At 41.5% G+C, this 24,725-nt stretch overlaps 1 protein-coding gene across 3 annotated transcripts in view; it reads right to left on the bottom strand.

The window, feature by feature from the left end:
* Positions 1–24,725, bottom strand: part of L1CAM (L1 cell adhesion molecule) — a 239,759-nt gene that overhangs the window by 7,400 nt on the left and 207,634 nt on the right. For 2 of the 3 annotated variants that reach the window (XM_069748430.1, XM_069748432.1), the window contains exons 16-26: positions 23,951–24,148; positions 23,775–23,845; positions 22,457–22,679; positions 21,322–21,437; positions 16,072–16,252; positions 15,075–15,197; positions 13,300–13,476; positions 9,709–9,828; positions 8,726–8,881; positions 7,231–7,359; positions 6,139–6,211 (exon numbers count right to left, since the gene is read on the bottom strand). In XM_069748430.1, the coding sequence (XP_069604531.1) occupies positions 6,139–6,211; positions 7,231–7,359; positions 8,726–8,881; positions 9,709–9,828; positions 13,300–13,476; positions 15,075–15,197; positions 16,072–16,252; positions 21,322–21,437; positions 22,457–22,679; positions 23,775–23,845; positions 23,951–24,148 (1,567 nt within the window). Of the gene's footprint in view, positions 1–2,020; positions 2,033–6,138; positions 6,212–7,230; positions 7,360–8,725; positions 8,882–9,708; positions 9,829–13,299; positions 13,477–15,074; positions 15,198–16,071; positions 16,253–21,321; positions 21,438–22,456; positions 22,680–23,774; positions 23,846–23,950; positions 24,149–24,725 lie in introns of all 3 variants that reach the window. The other variant, XM_069748431.1, reaches the window with a different exon arrangement.

Genomic DNA, 24,725 nt, shown 5'->3' with positions numbered 1-24,725 from the left:
GCTGAATTATTTCATTTGCAAAAGGTGCTGACTTTACGAGATAAACCCGTTATCGATTCCCTACTATTATACTACTATTATAGGAGACACTACCTGTATAAGCAGAAGTGCTGGGAATGTTTGCCTTGCCCCATTATAGCCACTCTCCGACATTAATTGCATGATTCAGCCAATGTGAACTTATTAGGAATTTTTGCGTATGACCTTTCCCTGTATATGCTATAGGTGTAGGATTTCTCATGGTGGTCTCAAAATGAGTGCTCCAAAGTGACACCCTGCCAGGTCCAGTGAGCTCTGCTAACATCATGGGAATATCACGTTTCCCTAGAAAAAAAGTGTTTCCCAAAAAAAACCTGCCTATTATTCCCTAGGGAATTAATAGGGTTGTAACACGGACTTGGTAATCCCATAATTTGGTGGGTGACGCCTTGCTGTCGTGAAGCACTACAAATGCAAAGTCAGAATTTTCACAGGCATGCACAGAACATGTAGATAGACCTAGAAGACCGGACATTACTATGACCCACATCACACACGCCTAGAACATGCACATGTATACTATAGATCCGTATTTGCAAATGGCGACTTTTAATGTAGCAAGAAAAATCGAACTAGATGCATTTTTGGAGATTTCAGCTCCGCGGTTCACATTGATATCCCCTATAACAGTCTATGAACTGCAATGAAGTGATACACAGAGATAAGCCATGTCTACATATGGCACGCTGCTCTCTATACTGAAGTATATGGCAAGTTCCCATCGTGCTAGGGATGTGCAGGTGACACCGCCACACTAGCAGCGTCTTGTCATTGCTTAGGATCGATCAGAGGATTGCAAGTGACGATTTCGGATAGAAAACTCGTGTGAGCACATAGCAGGCCAGGGGTCCATGGTCACCAGATATTGCCAGGCTGATTGGCTTCTATGGACTTCTGCCCAACTCTTTGACCACGCTAGTTTTTATGGATAAGATATTCATAGCATTCACATATAATTTCCCCTGTAATTTGGCAAGGCTCGGGCAGATAAAAAATAATGAGTTCAAAGGATAGAGTTTCTTATGGGGGCTGCATGACTTTCTTTCCATTGGCATTCATTATGGACCCTGTCCGTCATTAGGTATTCCCAACTTTCCTAGCTGAACATGCTGGTGCTACCATTTTTTTCTTTTACTCATGGATTCCTCAAGAATATGGGGGTAAAAAAAGATCAATAAGCCAATGTACTAAATTAGATTAACCCAAAAGAACAGTATGGCCAGTGGCCCTATGGATGGTATAGTAGACATTTGTGTACAATACTGGACACTAATATGGTTGTGAATCCATGAAATATCACTAAACTGTGTCTTAATGTGGCTTTCTGTGATAACATAGGACCAGACATATGGCGGTCCACCAGACGTTTGGCTATCAATGATGACCCAGTACCTGACGAACTTCTTATGTCTACTGGAATATGTCAGCAATCACATCTCCAATCTCTACTGCCCAAAGAAGCAGCAGAAAGTAGGTTCAGGGCCTCACTATTCGTTCTGAAGGATAAAACTTGGGTGGCAATGTTGGCGAATGCCATACATCTATCAATGATCTGTCGAGAGGTTCGAAAAGAAAAAGTATGGACAACTGTACCTAAGAAACTCCAGGCTGACTTCTAAAAAGGATGAGCAATATATGTGAATGCTACGCTACATGGATTGTATCCTGCCAATATAGACAGATTGCCTTTAATTTAGTTGGCCAGTTAGCTTTAAGAATGATTGACTTTCTTACATCCAGCCATCATAGTCTTACCAGACAGTTACTAGCCAGCCAGCTGCTGGTAGACCCTTCTGAAAATCGAATTTAGCCAAGGCTGGAGGCATAATTGTATAACCAAATGATGTAGTCAAGGAAAAATTGATTTTAAAGAAGGAGGCACAAAAGGGTGAAAATAAACTTGATTCAATGAACACCCAATGTGCAAGAAAGCGCATCCCCCATCTGTAAGAAGGAACTTTACCGTGTGAGAGCAGCTTACCTCTCCAGAGATCTGATGGCAGCATGGACAAGAGAGTGGAGAACGAATGCATAAGGTCAGGCATGCCAATCACACATGTGCAAACAGTGTATGTGGGCAGACGCCCGGCAGTCGGTTCTAAATATCGAATAATGTATTGGAATCTGTCTCTCAAGTGTTTCCAAACCATAAAACATTGAAATATTACTCTGATTTTTCAAAATTGCAGCCCAGTAAGTGACATGTTGCTGGAATCTCTGCCCCGTACATCACCCTGTTCTCAGATGCTGCAGCAAAAATCTGATGAAATTTTCCATTTAAAGATTACCTGTAACTTTCCATAAATATATGCTTTTCCTGGTGTAAATGCCGCTGTTCTCCTGAATTCGGCGATGTTTTACTTTTGTTCCTGCGCCTCTCTTTTCCGAAGATATGGCCCTCAAATCCTGGTATACAATGTTGTCTTTTTACCCAACTGGGTGTGGCGCCGCTCATGGAGAGAGGAGTTGGTGACCACACCCAGTTTGATAGAGTAGCATACAGGGAAGAAGGGGTCATATCTCAGGAATGGAGAGGCGGAGGAAGAAAAGAAAAACCGCACCGGATTCAGGAGAACAGCAGCATTTACACCATATAAAAAATCACATATTTATAATATGTGACAGGTCCTCCTTAAAGGGAGTGTCCAGGGAATTAGAAGCATTTTTTAAAGGTCTCAGATTGATTAAAAGAATAAAAAAAAATAATATTCATCTTCATCAATACCTTGTAGCTTTCTTTATGATACTTGTTTACGGTAGCCCCTTTTGGACTTTACTTTCTGGTTCCATCTTGACACACCAGAATTGGCCAGAAATTAACACTCAACCAATGGCTGGCTTACATCTGTCTCTAATGTGGTCAGTGACTGGATAAACTGGTCTTTATGCTGTGTACAGGTGGGAACAGGAAGTATAAATGACATTGAGCAAGTAAGCATCAGAACTGGCGCTGCTGGGATTGACGAAGTTTTACACTATTTGTTTTTAACCAGTCCAAGCCCTTCAAAAAAGAAAAACTTTATTCACCAAAAAAATCTTTTAAAGGGGTATGTCTTCCATTCGAAAATGGTGCAATAACCGTAGTGGGGAGAGGCATTAATTTTTTATATTTATGGCTTATCCATTGGTACTGAATATGTGCAGATGTCATCGATGTATCCAGTGCTTACACTTGGCGGCATCATTGTTTTAGCCTCTCTGCAGGGTGGGTATTAGTGTTAATCTGTAATGGTTTGGTTTTTGTAGCATTTATACCATCATTGATGTGCTGGAGAATATAAGCAGGTGTTGAGATGAATATATAAAGATGAAACAGAGCTGAATTTGTCAAACATGATAAATGAGAATGCAGCAGGAGACCACACGTAAGACGAGAAGCTATGACCAATTAATAAACTGAACTCTGCTACATAATTAAAATCGACTCATCTAATATCTGGAAATTAATTTAACACCTCAATGTGGCCTGTGCTGTGATCTACTGCACCGTTTTTTCTAAAAAAAATTCCTTCAAGAAGGATTATTAATCATGTTTGTTCTGTTGAGGTTTAATAAGATTAGAAAGAAGAGTCTACTTTTTTTTTAATAAAACAGCACCTCTCTTATCTATGGGTTGCACCTGGTATTGCAGCCACGTGCTATTCAAGTGAACCAGCAATACCAGCACTGTCCATGAACAAGAGACCAGTGTAAATGTAAAAGCATATAGACACCATTTTTCACCTCAATGCATGCCTTTTTAAGGTTAAAAAAAAATTTTGCAATAAGGTTTAATAAAAAAATGTGTTATCATTTTGCTTCTACAGCCTCTATGTATCCCGGTACATAGCTGACTGCAACTTTGGAACTTTGATGTGGTTAGAAACCAGTTTAGAAGTTCAGCATATCAGATATAAGTGCTGCATATCCTGTCGTCAGAATGAGCTCGCTGATTGAGTCACTGATTAACTCATTTTTTGTGCAGCCAGCTATGTACAGTGATATACAGAGGCTGCACATGTTAAACAAGTCAAAATTTTAAGTGAAAATACATGCATCTAGTAAGGAAAAAAATGACATCCTCATATATGCTTGAGGCTGTTGAGTTCAGGTTAGGAGACCCGCGGACGGTCTGTGAATCACTGTGTGAATTCGGCCTAAGTGAATATTCAGCCCCGTAGATAGTGGGGCACTTCACTGCAATGTCAAAACGATTTGCTGTTCATATGTTCAGTAATTTTAATCATCTTTTAAACTCTTCAGGCTTCCAAGGCGGCTAAAAGAAGTGTCCGGTCCGTTCTTCTGCTTGGAAGCCGCTCATTTTTAGTACATGTAATTTGAAAAAAAAAAAAAACTGTCGGCAAAACTTCAACAAAAGATGTCAGAAAAGACATAAAAAAGAGGTTTCAGTAAAAACACCGCCATTTTCCTTTAGCATCTTTTGCAGGCAAAACTCAGCGGGTATGTCGGCATCTAAAAGATGCATGTGAACATGCCCTTCGAGAAAAAATTCAGATCTTGGAAAAAGACGTGTATGTAGTTATATATTGGATGCAATAATGAGACACCATCAATGAAAATATAATGACTTGTAAAGAATTTTGCTTAAAGGGAACCTGTCACATTCCAAAACGCTATTAATCTGCAGATATGGGGTCATTCTGCAGGTTATTAGCGTTCCAAAGCTGCCCGGTCGCCTGGTGGGAGGAAATTAACTTTATTCCTCTCGGCAGCCTCCGGCTTTCAGTCATAGAGGCGCGGCGGCACGGGTTCAGTCACTGCTCAGTACCTAGTGAGCGGCAGCAGTAACCATGCCCGTGGCACTGACTGACAGCCGACTCCGTACAGATGCACTGCTGAGCCGGCCTTCAGTCAGTGTTGCGACGTCGTTACAGCCACCACTCATGATGCACTGAGCAGTGACTGAAGCCACGCCTCTATGACTGAAAGCCGGAGGCTGTCGGAAGGAAATTGACTTTATTCCTCCTAACAGTCGGATTTTTAGTTCAACGGCCGGGCAGCTTTGGAAAGCTAAAGATTAACCCGATATCCGCAGGTTGATAGTGTTTTGAGATGTTAATGATTGAAGGACTTGTGATATTCTCATTTGCATCAATTTATCATTTGGATGATGAACTGATTGTTGCTGATTTTAGAATTGCCTGGAAACAATTCTGAATTAATCTTCTTCTGTTTCCCTCCTGACTTTTAGTTGCATAAAAATTGCCAAATCTGAAAACACAAATAGTATTTGCATAATAATTTGCAGCAGATGACAGAAAAGTCTGTTCCCCATTGTGTAACGCAAAGAAGCAAAACCTGGTGTCGTTTTCCTTCTTGACGCGTGTCATAAAATTATATTTGTGCAAAACCCAACTGCTGTTTATAAATAACTGTTACAGATTTAACAAAGATTCCTGCTGGTTTTCTATTACATTTATAGTCTTGGCCTTATAAGAAAATGTGAAAATGGAAATATAATTTCTGGCTTATAAAATGCAGTATTTTCTTTGTAATTTGGATAGTTGCTATAAATTGATACAGATTGTAGAAATAAAAACAGAAAATACAGGAAAGAAAATCATCGATGTACCCATAAGAAAAAAATGTTATGTAAGCCTATCAATTAATAAAAAAAGAATTCAACCTAGAAAGATTATATCAATGAAGATCCAAAGTCCTAGGGCCAAAATACTGGGCTTAATAGAGTGCAGAACCCTAAAATATAAATCTAAAATATCAATAAAACTCATGCAATCCTCAATAGATTTTAGCATACCATAATACAGAACATGTAGACCCTTTACACTTAGTAGAACAAGGGTGTCAAACTGCATTCCTCGAGGGCTGCAAATAGGTCATGTTTTCAGGATTTCCGTGTACTGCACAGGTGATAATTTAATCACCTACACAAATAATGAGTTGGTGATTAAATTATCACCTGTGCAGTACAAGGAAATCCTGAAAACATGACCTGTTTGCAGCCCTCAAGGAATGCAGTTTGACACCCCTGTAGTAGAAGGCATCTACTGGAATGTCCATGACCGGAGAAGACCATAGGCCAGAGTCATCCTTATATTAACTTGCTTGCACTACAATCACTAGTCTTTTTTTTGGTACCTGTACTCTCCAAATGTTTCATCTTTCATCGGACGAGCTTCAGAATCCACTTGGGTGTCTTCTTTATCTTTCACTGAATAAAACAAAAAGTCAAAAAGTCTAAACATGAAAAGTGCCATAAAAAGTTGGAATATGGAACCGATAGAAGTTCCAGAACTGGTCAGAGAACCTATGGTTGTCGCCTTCGTTTCACCTTTAGCTTCAACCCTGGTGAGAAACTTTCCAAAATACATGTTATCCTGTTTCTTCCCCCTGAAAGTAGTTATAGAACTTGGAAGCTTCAAGGAAGTTCCCTCAAAACTTCTCCTCTTGCATAAAACTTTTGTAAAATCTGGTACCTGCCACATTGTACAATCTCTACCGCTGGTGCATCAAGAGAGACATTGGGATTTCTTTATCGGGCACCACTGAGCTACGTCCTATTCTGATCCTTGTCATTGGGTCTCATTCTAGGATCCATCATATTTACAAATGTGTGAATGGATCTGTGAGACTTGATGGGTCCGAGACGAATGCGGTCCAATAAAAAAAAGAAAATTGGAGAACACTTGAACATTTTATGTGTGACTGCACCGTAAAGGAGAGGGGTGGTACTTTCTGCCCTCTGTGATGGGTGCCAAGTCGGGCCAACGAGGTAGGGTGTCTTATTTCGATAAAACACCCTAAGTAAGTGAAGTTCCACCAGGTGAGGAGAATCATAAATTCAATTATGCTGAATATTTCCATTAACAAAGCTGAAGCATTGCCCCAATTAATGTAAACTCGTAGAACCCTGGTAATAGGAGACTTCTTCTTCGGCTGTGGCACGCCAGAGGGTGCCAGCAAGTATTTCTACCTTAGAATAGATATATAAATATACCCCATGGTAAGGAACTGCCCCAGGTGAAGGAAAGCCTAGCTGCAAACCTACAGGCCGTTTCCATTGACAGAATCAAAGCACGGAGCCGCGGAGGAGAAGCTGCAGGGAGTTTGATTTTAGTGGAATAGATCTTCCTACTTCCCGCATAGCTCCCCCATAGCTGGGGGAGGAGATAATTTGTTACATCCCTGTCTATAAATCTTTTTCTTAACTCTGGAAGGCTGATAACTTACCTGAATATTTTCCACCTTTGCTACGTTTGATGAAGCACAGGATAAGCAGGATGAGAAGCAGCAGGACAATGGCGCTTATCAACCCGATAAACCAGCCCTGACTCGCAAATCCCTTCTCATCAGGAAGAGCTGGAAAGAAAAGGGAAGAAGAGACCTGAGTAATCATTTACTCATCTATCTATTACCTATCTATCTATCTATTATCTATCTTTCTATCTATCTATCTATCTATCTATCTATCTATTATTTATCTATCATCTATCTATTATCTATCCCATATCTATCTATCTGTCTATCTATCTATCTCTATCTACAGTATCTATTATCTATCTATCTATCTATCTATCTATCTATCTATTATCTATCTATCTATTATCTATCTATCTATTATCTATCTATCTATCCATTATCTATCTATCTATTATCTATCTATCTATCTATCTATCTATCTATCTATCTATCTATCTATCTATCTATCTATCTATCTATCTCTATCTATCTATTATCAATCTATCTATTATCTATCTATCTGTCTCTATCTATCTATATCTCTATCTATCTATTATCTATCTATCATCTATTTATCTATCTATCTATCTATTTATCTATATATCTATCTATCTATCTATCTATCTATCTATCCCATATCTATCTATCTATTATCTATCTATCTATCTATCTATCTATCTATCTATCTATCTCTATCTATCTATTATCAATCTATCTATTATCTATCTATCTGTCTCTATCTATCTATCTATCTATATCTCTATCTATCTATTATCTATCTATCTATCTATCTATCTATTTATCTATCTATCTATCTATTTATCTATCTATCTATCTATCTATCTATCTATCTACTGTATCTATCTATCTATCTATCTATCTATCTATCTATCTATCTATCTATCTATCTATCTATCTATGTCCCTCTGTTATTTTGCTCATACACACACTGTCATTACCCGCTATCTCCATTATGGCCTCTGCGCTGCCATAATAATCTAACTTTTCTCATTTTTTTAAAAATCAAATCATTTTTATTGATAAACTCCAAATACAAATTTTCCATCTTTAAAATAACATAAATGACATAATAATGCCATAGTATAAAACATAAAGCATCTCAACTTCAATTCCCTAACCCGCCCTAAGACTATCATAGGCCATCAGTATTTGGTCAGTATTTTACATCAGTATTTGTAGCCAAAACCAGGAGTGGAACAAATAGAGGAAAAGTATAATAGAAAAACATCACCACTCCCGTATTTATCCTGGTTTTGGCTATTAATACTGATGTAAAATACTGACCAAATACTGGAGGTGGGAATGGGGCCTCATGTCTAAACTGGTTTCCGTGTTGCTAGTCAGTGGTTTGGAGGGGTTAAACATCCTGACACCCTTTCCTTCCACTTTTCTCGCTCTTGTCGCTATTGCGCCTTCTCATGATAATAGGTAATTGAATTAGAACTTAGTTTGCATTTGCTCCTACCTGATGGCAGAGTGAGAGTTTCCACTCCCCAAATTTCCTCATAATGAGAATGATTTAATGCCAACAGACGAACAAAATAATTTTCACCGGGTTGTAGTTCGACAATTTTGAATTCTGCTTCGGAAGCGTTCACATCGTACTGCTGCCACGAACTACCTGGAAATGGGAAAGAGAAGTGTGAATTCTACGACCAGTTTTTATATGGGAGCTTTACTTTCCACAAGCTTTGCATAATCAGAAGTCTTTGCGATGAATCTTAGCAGAAAATTCTACATTCTTCCTCCCATATGAAAGACTTTTATTTCTTCCCCCTGATCCTGAACTTTTCTTACACTCTGAAAAATTACAGCCTAACTCTGTCTTGGCCAAGACCACAGTGAGGAGTCTGGTTACACCTCCTAGAACACTCTATGAATAGAGGAGCAGAGTGAGAAAACAGGCACAAGCAGAGACAGAAAGACAGTGTTAAGATAATGCTAACACGTCGTTTAGCCCACCTCAGAGCTGGATTCACGTTTACACTGCTCAGTACTGCTGTCTTAATTTTCTTGATGTTGCTGCTGTTATAGTTTTTTTTTTTTATTGTGTTACCTAAAGAATGAAACACATGAATCCCTCTTTCTTTCTACTTTGTTGGGCAGAGATCATAGCAGACGATTTCCTCCCACCAGCTCAGAGAGAATTGCAAATCAGAAAAATAGACCGCAGAAGATAAAACTGGGGAAAATGCTGGATGACAGTCACATAATAAGGAGAAGGATAGCTTAATCTGAAAAGTGACTTGAAAATATAGTTACCTTTTAACTTCATCAGGTTATTTTTAAGAGGCTTTTTATGATTCCAAGATAGAAACTGATTGACAAAAGCTATTTTCCAGCCCATTGCCACATATGCCGCTAGAACCTTGCAGATAACACCCAATAACGCCCAAGAACTTAACAATAACAGAGGAGACAAGTTACTTGTCTCCTTTTATCACTTACTGCTCTTGTTTTTCATCTGTACTTTGAGTTCAACATTTCTCTGTCCATCCAGTGGCCTCCATTTTATGGTGATACATTTGGACGTTCTCGAAACTGAAATATTCAGAACTGGTGGAAATTCTAAAGACAAAAACAAAATAAATAATACAGTAAATCAGAGCTAAATCTAAAGCTAATATCTATGTCATTGTTATGGGAGTTGGTAGAGAATCTATTCAACGAGGCCATAAGTATCGCGACAGACCACAGTATCCAGTATAAATATAAGGCATCCAAAATCCAATGAAAAAGAAAAAAAAAGGGGTGGAAAAATATCAGATCAGAAGAGACAGGAGAAGATGGGAAGATAACATAATAAATATATATTGTAAGTTGGTATCCTTGACAGATCTTGGACGGGAGGTATGTGTCACCGAGGTGCCAAGCCTTGGTAATGTAGGACCCGGAGGAGTAGGCTCCACCATGTATAGTGCTGGGAGGTGTTTTTAACGGACCTGGATTTCGGGTCCAGGTTTTAGGAATGGCCATACAGCTGGGAGGGACTGGCCGTTCCCTTACTTTCATTTTCAGAACTTGGAACAAGCTATATAAGGCAGCTCAGCTGCTTCATTTATGTGTGTTTGTATCACTCAGATCTGAGTGCAGGACTGATATTGAGCCTGTGATGTATGTATGTACAGTATGTATGTATGGACTATTTTGTTTGTTTTTTTTTCTCTTTGTGACAAGACAAGGCTGTTTTGTTTTGTGAACAGGGATGGTTTATGAAGTTTTAATACACCACTCGCTATTTGCACATAAGAACATGCTGCCTGTGCCTATTTAAACCGCTGCCAGCAATCTGGAAAGAATAAAAGAGAGAAGAGATAACAGATAACATTAGAAGAGCAAATAAAGGAGAAGATAAGAGATATAAAAAGAGAAGAGAGTTGGTCAGAAGAGAGAAGAGATGTGAGGAGTAAAGAAATGAGGAGGGGAGTGAAGATGAGAGGGTGGGAGGGAGAAAGAAGAGAGAGTGGGAGGGAGAAAGGGAGGGAAAGTGGAAAGAGAGAAGGAGGAAGAGAGGAGATTGAGAGGGAGAGGAGAGAGAAAGAGGGAAGGAAGGAAAGAGAGGAGAGAGAGAGGGAGACAGAGGGAGGAAGAGAGAGGTAGGGAGATGAGAGACAGATAGAGAAGATAATTGATGACAAAAGAAGCACAAATGCTCAAATAAAGGAGAGGAGAAAAGAATTGGTCAGGAGAAAAGAGAGATGTGAGGAATAAAGAAAAGAGCAGGGGAGAGGAGAAAAGAAAGAAAGGGAGGGGCAGAGAGAAGAGAGAGGGAGGGAGAAAGGGAGGGAAAGGAGAGAGCGAGACGGAGGAAGGAAAGAGAGGCCAGAAAGATTGGGAGAGATAGGAGAGAGATGGGAGGGAGAGGGACGGAAGGAAAGGAGTAAAAGAGGAAGATACAGACAGAGGGAGAGGGAGAAATAGGGAAAGAAAGGGAGGGAGATGAGAGATAGAGGAGAAGAGATAATACAGTTAGGTCCATATATATTTGGACAGAGACAACATTTTTCTAATTTTTGTTATAGACATTACCACAATGAATTTTAAGCAAAACAATTCAGATGCAGTTGAAGTTCAGACTTTCAGCTTTCATTTGAGGGTATCCACATTAAAATTGGATGAAGGGTTTAGGAGTTTCAGCTCCTTAACATGTGCCACCCTGTTTTTAAAGGGACCAAAAGTAATTGGACAGATTAAATAATTTTAAATAAAATGTTCATTTCTAGTACTTGGTTGAAAACCCTTTGTTGGCAATGACTACCTGAAGTCTTGAACTCATGGACATCACCAGACACAGTGTTTCCTCCTTTTTGATGCTCTGCCAGGCCTCCACTGCGGTGGTTTTCAGTTGCTGTTTGTTTGTGGGCCTTTCTGTCTGAAGTTTAGTCTTTAACAAGTGAAATGCATGCTCAATTGGGTTGAGATCAGGTGACTGACTTGGCCATTCAAGAATATTCCACTTCTTTGCTTTAATAAACTCCTGGGTTGCTTTGGTTTTATGTTTTGGGTCATTGTCCATCTGAAGTATGAAACGGCGACCAATCAGTTTTGCTGCATTTGGCTGGATCTGAGCACATAGTATGGCTCTGAATACCTCAGAATTCATTTGGCTGCTTCTGTCCTGTGTCACATCATCAATAAACACTAGTGACCCAGTGCCACTGGCAGCCATGCATGCCCAAGCCATCACACTGCCTCCGCTGTGTTTTACAGATGATGTGGTATACTTTGGATCATGAGCTGTACCACGCCTTCGCCATACTTTTCTCTTTCCATCATTCTGGTAGAGGTTGTTCTTGGTTTCATCTGTCCAAAGAATGTTCTTCCAGAACTGTGCTGGCTTTTTTAGATGTTTTTTAGCAAAGTCCAGTCGAGCCTTTTTACTCTTGATGCTTATGAGTGGCTTGCACCGTGCAGTGAACCCTCTGTATTTACTTTTCTGCAGTCTTCTCTTTATGGTAGATTTGGATATTGATACGCCGACCTCCTGGAGAGTGTTGTTCACTTGGTTGGCTGTTGTGAAGGGGTTTCTCTTCACCATGGAGATTATTCTGCGATCATCCACCACTGTTGTCTTCCGTGGGCGCCCAGGTCTTTTTGCATTGATGAGTTCACCAGTGCTTTCTTTCTTTCTTAGGATGTACCAAACTGTAGATTTTGTCACTCCTAATATTGTAGCAATTTCTCGGATGGGTTTTTTCTGTTTTCGCAGCTTAAGGATGGCTTGTTTCACCTGCATGGATAGCTCCTTTAACCGCATGTTTACTTCACAGCAAAACCTTCCAAATGCAAGCACCACACCTCAAATCAACTCCAGGCCTTTTATCTGCTTAATTGAGAATGACATAACGAAGGGATTGCCCACACCTGTCCATGAAATAGCCCTGGAGTCAATTGTCCAATTACTTTTGGTCCCTTTAAAAACAGGGTGGCACATGTTAAGGAGCTGAAACTCCTAAACCCTTCATCCAATTTTAATGTGGATACCCTCAAATGAAAGCTGAAAGTCTGAACTTCAACTGCATCTGAATTGTTTTGTTTAAAATTCATTGTGGTAATGTCTGTAACCAAAATGAGAAAAATGTTGTCTCTGTTCAAATATATATGGACCTAACTGTAGATGACAATAGAAGCACAAATAAGGGAGACGAGAAGAAAGTTGGTCAGAAGAGAAGAGAGATGTGAGGAATAAAGAAAAGAGGAGGGTAGATGAGAAGAAAGGGAAAAAAGAAAAAGGATAAGAAAAGCAGTAACGACAATAGAGAATCAAATTAAAGGAAAGAAGAAAAGGTAAAATTGACAAGACAGGAAAGGAGAACAGAAGACAGATGAAAGTTGCAGAGGTGACAAGAGAGCAGAATAAAGGAGAATAGAGAAGGGATGAGAAGAAAGCAGGTGGAATGGGTGAAGGAGTGAGAGTCTCTGGGGTCTCTGTGCATTCTGTAGTGGTCTATAGACTGGCTAACCAGATTGCTTCAGAAAATACAACAGCAATTACTATTGAATGAAATGCACCTCTAATCCACTAACCATCTTTCTCACCTAGCTCCTTCATGGTGCTGCCTTCTATCTCGGCAGGTAGACTTTCTCTTGCAGAGTTTTTGACGTAAACGTAGAACTTGTAGGTATCTTTGGTGCTCATGTTGTGGAATGTCCAATTTTGCTGAGCAGGGTCATTGATCGTTTGCAGCAAGAATGAGTCGGCGTGATCCTTACTCACTGTGCACAGATGGAAGAAGGGTCAGGAACAAAATCCCATTTCAACATGTTGACAACATCACTAGTGATAGGGCAACCTCTGGATGTTTGGGTCCAACGAGTTTGTCCGAACATTTAAAAAAAGGTTGATTCGAGTACCAGAACCGTACCTGAACCTGAACCCCATTCAGATGAATGGGGGACCCGAACATCTGTTGGCTTCCACGCTGCCATCTGCCTGACAGCGTGGCAAACACTGCCTGTAATCGGCAGTAAGATCATTACCGCCCGTCAGAGAGCTGCGGTTCAGATGCTGTCAGATAACAGCCAGCAGCTTTGACCAGTGTTAAAAAGTTTACCACTGATCAAAGAGGTGTTAGTAATACTCCAATCAGCCTACGCATTCTGACGCTAATAACAGTGAGAGCAGGAGCCACTGATGGGAGTAGTCATCAGCCTGCACCTGCGCTATAAATAAATACAAAAATGAAGTGGGGTCTTTCTATTTTTGATAACCAGCATGGCAAAACTGACAGCTGCGGGCTGCAGCCCCCAGCTGTCAGCTTTAGCTTGGCTGTTTATCAGGAATAGAGGGGTCCCCATGCTTTTTATTAATGATTTAATTAAATAATATAAAAAAAAGGCATGGGATACACCCAAAAATTTTGACAACCAGCCAAGCTAAAGCAGATAGCTGGGGGCTGGTATTCACAGGCTTGTGAGGGGACATCTATTAGATGTGCCAATGCTGGTGCTTTGCCTGGCTCTTTCCACTTGCCCTGTAGTGGGGTAATATTTGTGGAGTTGATGTCACCTTTGTATTGTCTGGTGACATCAAGTCCATGACTTAGTAATAGAGAGGCATCTATAAGACACCTATCCATTACTAATCCTATAGTTATATTGTAAATAAACACACAGCAAGAATAATCTTACTGCCGATCAAAGACGCCGGTGTTTTTGCGCAGTCATGCAGATGACAGCGTGGGAAACACCCGATGTTCAGTGGGACCGAACCCGAACAGTAACACGGACTTCCTGGAGACATCTGTGTGCGAGATCTGTGCCTGAACAATGAGTGTTCGGTACGGAACCCACACTTTACTGTTCGGGTTCTCCCATCACTAGACATCACTACTTTATAAGATGAAGATGACGATGACGTTTTGCTGGGACATGACATGACAAAATCAGAGCATAATTAATGGGATGAAATATTCCATTTGTGTAAATCATTATAGGTAAAATAAAATATGAAATAGGTTTCTTATCAATTTTAAACCTGCAGAGGACGACGGGAGAAAGCTACAGGAGAAACTATTCTGAGAGCAAAAAATCCTCACTCTGATCTCCTCTGGTTCCCTGAGAGGCCACTCTACCAGGAGTTAAAACTACCCCAGCCCCTACTACTCAATGGGAGCCAGAAAAAAATTGCATTCACTTTTCGCCAGAAAGAAAGAGATCGGACCCCCGTGAACTTTTGACATTTAGTAGAGTTGCCTCTGAGGGAACAGAGTCCATTTATTTTAATATGACCTGTTATGGAAATTTTCTATAAGTAGGCATGAAGTATTAATTTTATCAATGAAACACAGAGTATCAAAATAGAAAAAACTTGCCTAAATGATGAGAAATTTTATATCCTGTTATGATCCCATTCGGATGTTCAGGTGGCCCCCAATATAGTGCCAAAGAGCTGTCGGAAAGACGTTCAACTCGCAAAGCGGTGGGTGGTGATGGAACTGCAAGAAAACGATTCCAATTAGTAAGAGTATGTGTACATGACCGTATTTCGGCACAAGTGCAATCTGCCAAAACGTCATGTCGCACTGGGACCAATGTTATTCTATGGGGCCGAGCACATGGCGAAATTGCAGCACGCAAAATTTGCATTTGTAAGTAGTATCAAGCAGAGCCATGCATGACGATGAGTCCATGGAAAAGAATTGGACCACACTCGGATGACATCTGAATACAGTCGCATTTTCGCAAACTGATGGAGAAGGAGACATTATTTTTTTCCATCTTCGCCTCATCCGCTAAAATCGGATCAAACTCAGATCAAACTCGGAGTAGACTCGGAGCAGAACGTGATTAGCATAATCGGCCCGATTTTTGTCGGATGAGAGAATACACGGTCATGTGAATCTAGCCTAAAAGTGACAAAAAAAAGGATAATGATAAAAATACATTTCATGTACCCAAGCCCCTTCTGAGCTGAAAAATAGACCAGTGGCCAAAAATATTGGAATGCCGCAATGTATAGATACCCTCCACCAGAACGGGCACCGACACAATACTAATAGGTACATAACATGCAAGCATGGATGAACATATATGTGTGCCAATAATATATGATGTCCATACCATCAATCCCATTGAAAAATGGCAGTCATAACCAGATGCACACAAAAATGTGATGCCCATAAATCACACATTCGATAGGGTCCATGAAGACCCCAGAGGCCAAAGCAGTGGTCATACTGTTGTGTCATCTGTAAGACTGCTACCATCAGGACTGATACAAGCCATATTAGCTCCTTACTGTGCTGCCATCGTTAGTATTGTATGTATATACATTTATATACATTTTATATTCTGTGTCTGTGAACTCACCGCCCTCCTCTGTTCGGATGGTCTGCATCTCACTTCCGATGCCCTCTCCTTTCCCGTTTAGTACATGGACGGTCACTGAATAGTTGGTGAAAGGCTTCAGGCCATAGATGGACGTATGGGTGACATTTCCGTGCACGGTCAGCTTGTTTTTGTGCCTTTCATTTTGAGCGACGTATCGGATCTATGAGGTTGCAATTGTGTGAGATAAGCAGATATTGGCAAACATGATAGTGGGACAATATAATCTCCGCTCACTGCTGCCTTTTGCTCTTTTTTTTCTGTTACTCCATCCATGCTGTACGCTGCAGCACTGATTCTTTACATTGATGACAGCATGTAAAAACTATTCAATGACTTACCAAAGCCAGACATGGAGTTCTAGTTTTCACTACATGATTATGATTATTATAAACCATGTAAACCAAAGGATACCACTGTAGTATATCATGGTTTTACAAATGATATAGTTGATGTTCCCCTTTAAATTGGACCTGTCTTTACACACAATATATGTGGAAAACATTTTCCTGCCCTCATTACGAGTTATTCATTGCCCAAACTAGGTTTTTTTCTTACCAGTTTAATAGACTTTAAATCCACTCTTTTTGAGTGGTCAGTTCTTTTTGATTAGCCTGCTGCCAGCACGATAGGCACTAGAATTTCCTAAACCTTTCTTCCCACCAGAATTTCTTATCCAATTGTAATTAATAGTTTGTCTGTTCTAAACTGAAAACCCGCCTCTTTCATATGCCTGTATATCGTAGGACAAACAGTAGAGGGAGAGCATAGAGAAAAAGACCCATCCCCACTTCTTGCAGAGAGACAAAGAACCGCTTCCACTTCCTGTAGAAAGACATAGACATGCCCCCACTTCCTGTAGAGATACACAGACACGCCCCCACTTCCTGTAGAGATACACAGACACGCCCCCACTTCCTGTAGAGATATATAGACACTCCCTCCCATTTCCTGTAGACAGACACACCACCACTTCCTGTACAGATACATAGACACCCCCCACTTCCTGTAGAGATACAGAGACTTGTCCCCACTTCCTGTAGAGATACATAGACACGCCACCACTTCCTGTAGAGATATATAGACATTCCCTCCCACTTCCTGTAGACAGACACACCACCACTTCCTGTACAGATACATAGACACCCCCCACTTCCTGTAGAGATACAGAGACTTGTCCCCACTTCCTGTAGAGATACATAGACACGCCACCACTTCCTGTAGAGATATATAGACATTCCCTCCCACTTCCTGTAGACAGACACACCACCACTTCCTGTACAGACACATAGACACGCCACCACTTCCTGTAGATATATATAGACACTCCCTCCCACTTCCTGTAGACAGACACACCACCACTTCCTGTACAGATACATAGACACACCCCCACTTCCTGTAGAGATACAGAGACTTGTCCCCACTTCCTGTAGAGATACATAGACACGCCACCACTTCTTACAGAGAGACAAAGAACAGGCTCCACTTCCTGTAGCGAGACAGAGACACGCCGCCACTTCCTGTAGAGAAACATAGATACTCCACTCCCCCGTGCCGTGAAGATGGTTCTACATGCTTTCTAATAAAGACAAGACTTGATCACAGGTCCGGTGAGTGTTGCCGCGTTTTTTCTACTAGTGTTATAAGAAACACGCCCCGCACTTTGTGTAGAGAGACACAGACACCCCCACTTCCTATAGCGAGACAGACATGCCCTCACTTCCTGTAGAGAGATATAAACACTCCCGCATTTCCTGTAGAGACAAACACACGCCCCCCCCCCACTTCTTATAGAGAGACATAGGCATGCCCGCACTTACTGTATGGACACAAAAACCCGCCCCCACTTACTGTATAGACACAAACACCCGCCCCCACTTACTGTATAGACACAAACACCCGCCCCCACTTACTGTATAGACACAAACACCCGCCCCCACTTACTGTATAGACACAAACACCCGCCCCCACTTACTGTATAGACACAAACACCCGCCCCCACTTACTGTATAGACACAAGCACCCGCCCCCACTTACTGTATAGACACAAACACCCACCCCTACTTACTGTATAGACACAAACACCCACCCCCACTTACTGTATAGACACAAACACCCACCCCTACTTACTGTATAGACACAAACACCCGCCCCCACTTACTGTATAGACACAAACACCCGCCCCCACTTACTGTATAGACACAAACACCCGCCCCCACTTACTGTATAGACACAAGCACCCGCCCCCACTTACTGTATAGACACAAACACCCGCCCCTACTTACTGTATAGACACAAACACCCACCCCCACTTACTGTATAGACACAAACACCCACCCCTACTTACTGTATAGACATAAACACCCGCCCCTACTTACTGTATAGACACAAACTCCCACCCCCACTTACTTTATAGACACAAACACCCGCCCCCACTTACTGTATAGACACAAACACCCACCCCTACTTACTGTATAGACACAAACACCCGCCCCTACTTACTGTATAGACACAAACACCCGCCCCCACTGACTGTATAGACACAAACACCCACCCCCACTTACTTTATAGACACAAACACCCGCCCCCACTTACTGTATAGACACAAACACCCGCCCCCACTTACTGTATAGACACAAATACCTGCCCCACTTACTGTATAACTAAATATAAATTTCACCGCACTCTCACAGGGAATGTGATGCCAAAATATTAAGAAATTTATTCAATGTGTTCAGGGAGCATAACAGAATATTTCAAAAAAGCGATAAGAGACGTTTCGGCACCACCAGAGCCTTCATCATACTCACTTGTTTAGAGAGTTTTAGAGCGTATAGGGAGAGTAGGGATAAGGATCCTGGTGATGCTAAGTTTGCGTAATGCCAAGGCGTATCTGCGCAATGTTGGGACAACTTTTATTCTGGGCAGAGGAAGGAGGTAGCGGCGCTCCCGTGCCTAGCTGCAGTGATCAAGCGAGTATGATGAAGGCTCTGGTGGTGCCGAAACGTCTCTTATCGCTTTTTTGAAATATTCTGTTATGCTCCCTGAACACATTGAATAAATTTGTTAATATTTTGGCATCACATTCCCTGTGAGAGTGCGGTGAAACTTATATATTTAGTTATCTACGAGACCATTTGGTCCGTTACACCTGCACCCCAATTCTCTGACAGAGTGCACGCTACATCCGTTACCACTTACTGTATAGACACAAACACCCACCCCCACTTACTGTATAGACACAAACACCCGCCCCTACTTACTGTATAGACACAAACACCCGCCCCCACTTACTGTATAGACACAAACACCCACCCCCACTTACTTTATAGACACAAACACCCGCCCCCACTTACTGTATAGACACAAACACCCACTCCCACTTACTGTATAGACACAAACACCCACTCCCACTTACTTTATAGACACAAACACCCGCCCCCACTTACTGTATAGACACAAACACCTGCCCCTACTTACTGTATAGACACAAACACCCGCCCCCACTTACTGTATAGACACAAACACCCACCCCCACTTACTGTATAGACAAACAACCGCCCCCACTTACTGTATAGACACAAACACCTGCCCCACTTACTGTATAGACACAAACACCTGCCCCTACTTACTGTATAGACACAAACACCCGCCCCCACTTACTGTATAGACACAAACACCCTCCCCTACTTACTGTATAGACACAAACACCTGCCCCACTTACTGTATAGACACAAACACCCACCCCCACTTACTTTATAGATACAAACACCCACCCCCACTTACTGTATAGACACAAACACCCACCCCCACTTACTGTATAGACACAAACACCCGCCCTTACTTACTGTATAGACACAAACACCCACCCCCACTTACTTTATAGACACAAACACCAGCCCCCACTTACTGTATAGACACAAACACCCGCCCCTACTTACTGTATAGACACAAACACCCGCCCCCGCTTACTGTATAGACAAAAACACCCACCCCCGCTTACTTTATAGATACAAACACCCGCCACCACTTACTGTATAGACAAAAACACCCACCCCCGCTTACTTTATAGATACAAACACCCGCCACCACTTACTGTATAGACACAAACACCTGCCCCACTTACTGTATAGACACAAACACCCACCCCCACTTACTGTATAGACACAAACACCCGCCCCCACTTACTGTATAGACACAAACATCCGCCCCTATTTACTGTATAGACACAAACACCCGCCCCCACTTACTGTATAGACACAAACACCCACCCCCGCTTACTTTATAGATACAAACACCCGCCCCCACTTACTGTATAGACACAAACACCCACCCCCGCTTACTTTATAGATACAAACACCCGCCCCCACTTACTGTATAGACACAAACACCTGCCCCACTTATTGTATAGACACAAACACCCACCCCCACTTACTGTATAGACACAAACACCCACCCCTACTTACTGTAGACACAAACACCCACCCCTACTTACTGTATAGACACAAACACCCGCCCCCACTTACTGTATAGACACAAACACCCGCCCCCACTTACTGTATAGACACAAACACCCGCCCCTACTTACTGTATAGACACAAACACCCGCCCCTACTTACTGTATAGACACAAACACCCGCCCCTACTTACTGTATAGACACAAACACCCGCCCCCGCTTACTTTATAGATACAAACACCCGCCCCCGCTTACTGTATAAACACAAACACCTGCCCCTACTTACTGTATAGACACAAACACCCGCCCCCACTTACTGTATAGACACAAACACCCGCCCCTACTTACTGTATAGACACAAACACCCACCCCTACTTACTGTATAGACACAAACACCTGCCCCTACTTAGTGTATAGACAAACACCCGCCCCTACTTACTGTATAGACACAAACACCCGCCCTTACTTACTGTATAGACACAAACACCCACCCCTACTTACTGTATAGACACAAACACCCGCCCCTACTATCTGTATAGAGACAAAGACCACCCCCTCCCCACTTCATGAAATCTGTCTCTACATCTCTGGTACTAGAAACAGATTACATCTGACAGCAGGCGGCAGTGAACAACAAAGTTAGATAGAAGGAAGACACCCATTTAACCTACATAATTATTAAATTATGTAATTTGCAGATTCTATGTTTATTACAATATCTATCAAATGAGATCAAATTTGAAAGTATAGAGATTCTTGAAATAGTTTTACTTACCAGAAACCCCTTTAGTCTGCCATTTAACCCTTCCTTCTGCACCGGCAGCCATGCCACTTTGATTGTGCTGTCATTAATAGCCTCTAATCCTATATTTTCAGGGATAATGGTGGGAACTACAAAGAGAATGAATAGTATTAGTTAGCCACTTAACATGCACTTACTTCTCATTTGCCAAGACTGTGACCCCTATTATAATGGACACAATGTGTGCTGCTGATTCCCTAAGTGTTTGGACTACTAAGTATGTTCTATTTTCCGTGTTATCTCTAAAAGGCATAGGAGAGGAGAACATGAGTTACAATTTGGGTAAGATGCACAAGACGGAGTGTGGAGGAGACCGGAGTAAAGAAGAATAGGTGTATACTTGTGACCTACGACTGTTCTCCTTACTTTGGTTACCTCTCACCATGGTGGTGGGACCTTACTGCTTTTCTAATGAAAACATGGAAGGGTGAAATGTAGGCATTGGCTGGGGTGGAATATTCAGTAAGGTCATCTGCAGGTAGTGCAGGGGTCGACCACTAGTGAATATTTTGTACTTGTCTTCATCATGTCCCAGATTACTGTAATATTAAAGAAACACCTCTACAGGTTGGACCCTCCCGGACATCTTCGCTTTATGCCCCCACTTTATTCTCCTTCCCTATTCTCATATCCTACAACTCTCCACCTTAATAGTGTATTTAAGACTTCTCCTGTGCTTCTCCACTTTTCTGGAATTCACTTCCTCAGAAAAGCCAATTATTTTAATAGATTTTTTTATTCCCTATTCTTTTCCTCTTTCCCCTTGCTGTACTCCATCTTGCTTCTAAAACTTCTCCTGCGCTTCTCCGCTTATTTGGAATGCACTTCTCAAAATAGACACCGCTTTATCTTTACTCTTCAAAAAGTGAAGAATGACCTAGAAAACCAACCTGTTCAGACAATCTTATAATCCGCCCTAAGCTGCACTTCACCACCACTTCTGTGTCCTCTTACTCTGCTCACACTATCCTCCTCTAGAGTCCATGTTCTAGGCTCCTTGATCACGACTCCCTGGGGTATCGATGATATGTCTGTTTTGTTTTCCCCCATTTTGCACAGCATGTTGCATGTGTATTTCATATTCCTATGGCAGATGACTGACACTTACGGTCTTCTCCTGAGTAGCCAGTGATGAGTTTAGGCTCTGGACCCTCGCCGAGGTCATTTACGGACTGGACTTTAATGTCATAGGGTACAAATGTATTGGTGTCCTCCACAAAGAGAAAATTTTCCGTGACCGTCTTTACATTCCAATGTTCATTCTGATTCTGCCGCCTCCACTTTACAATGTATGCAAATCCAGGCCCGTTCCAATCAATTCCTTTCATAGGCTACAGAAAAAAATACATTTCTTCAAGGAATTTGCATGTTTTTTTTCCCCCAAGAAACATTAGCAATAAGACGCCCTAAATAGTTGGTCTCCATAAAGAGAGTCAGTACCCACCTCTCTACCTCCAACCTCAAGTCAATTAGCTACGGGTAAGTGACTTAGGGCCAGAAGATGCAGCCAGTCGCATGTAGCCAAAACTCAACCCACCGTCGTGGCCAATTGCCGTACAATGATGTTTCCTAATCTTGTGTCGATTTCTGACCACTTGCGGGAAAGCATCAGCCCACGGTGGGCTTAAAGCTGTCAAAGCTGCACCACCTCACATCTGGCCATATCCTTAGTGAGATAATTACTACTTAATATTTACTAATTTGAAGTGTCTAATCAAAATCGGACATGTCTCTGCCATTTTCCATGGAACGTGAAAAATCTCCATGGAAAATAGCCCCATAGACTATCATAGGAACGAGTACTATTCAGGAAAAGCAAAGTACTGGTACGAGAACATCAGACGTCTGAATAAAGCCTTATTTTGGCGTCAGTTTTTCATGTACGAGTGCTATCTATTTTTTTTGATAGTACCTATGACAATCTATGGGGTCATGTAGTCCGTCCAAAATCTCGTAGACATGTTCGATATTTATCTAAGTTTCATATCAAGTCCACGGGTCAGGGATTTAGATGCCATTTGTGTGGGATCCTTTTTCCGCAGGCTGATTGATGGGAGAAGGTGGAGAATCTTCTTTTTTTCTCATCAGGGAAAAACACTAATAAAACTCTAACCGAAGTCTGATGAAACGCGGTAAAAAAAAAAAATTATATATATATACCTCTAAGTAAGTTGGAAATCCAAATAATCCCAATAGACTAGCACCCTTGAAATAAAGATTTAATTAAAATGCTTGATTATCTTTAGAAACAGCGCCACTCTTGTTTACAGGCTATCTCTGGTATGGACGTTTTGCACCACTCATAGGTGGGGCTGTTTCTGCAAAAACATGCAAATTCTATTTTTTTTTCATTTCTTTTTTTTTTGGGGGGGTGGGGGGGGGGTCATCCAGTATTACCATGTTCAACCTCTGTGATACCGATTTACCTTCCAAGTGATCCTCATATTGTGCGGTTCTGTGCCCTCGCCTCGGACATCGACGGGATTCCTCGTGGGCGCTATGATTAAAAAAATGAACACAGGAAATGTAAGTTAATGCAGAAAATGTAAAATAAAGATGTATTATTTGTTCATTTTCCTTATTGCTCTCTCTTCTGTATCACCTGCTTCGGGTGTCTTGACACGATCGGACGATGTACTTCCATTGCTGGGTCCTAGCTCATTTACAGCAATAACTCGGAACTGGTAGTTGACGTAGGGAGAGAGGTTCAGGCGGGCTCTGTTCTCATCTCCATCCACTCGCGTTAGCTCATGCCATATCCCGGGCTCAAAGTTGTCTTCTTCAAACTCTATGATGAACTCTAGATGACAAAAAAGAGCGTAAAGGACTACGTGAGGGGAACAAAATGTATCAAGGGGATCAAAGTTCTGTACTATTAAAGGGAATCTGTCAGTAGGATCAACCCTCCTAAGCCGTCTATACCGGCATGTAGGTCATAGGCAGCTGAATAAAATGACACCTTGCTATCTGTGATCTGATGTTTTATTCCAGAGAAATCCACATTTTTCTTATATGTAAATGATCTGTTAAAATCTATGGGCCGGACATAAACCTTCCCGAGAATCTGCCTCCAGAGGTTATTGTAAATGAAAGGAGGAGTTACCAGTGTGAGATCAGGAAAGCGGACTGTCAGTTATTACATGTCTCACAATGGTAACTCCCTGTTATTTACAATAATATCTGGAGGCAGATTCCCAGGGAGATCTATGTCCGGCCCTTAGATCTTAACAGCTCATTTACATATTAAGAAAAATGTCTATTTCTCTGGAATAAGACATCGGATCGCAGATATCAAGGTGTCATTTTAATCAACTTTCCATGACCTACATGCCCATGTAGACCTCTCAGGAAAGTGGATCCTACCGACAGATTCCCTT

The sequence above is a fragment of the Ranitomeya imitator genome, chromosome 2 (assembly GCF_032444005.1).
Source record: "Ranitomeya imitator isolate aRanImi1 chromosome 2, aRanImi1.pri, whole genome shotgun sequence".
Lineage (NCBI taxonomy): Eukaryota > Metazoa > Chordata > Amphibia > Anura > Dendrobatidae > Ranitomeya > Ranitomeya imitator.
Note: the sequence above shows the minus strand (reverse complement) of the source record. Positions and strands in the feature narration are given on the sequence as shown.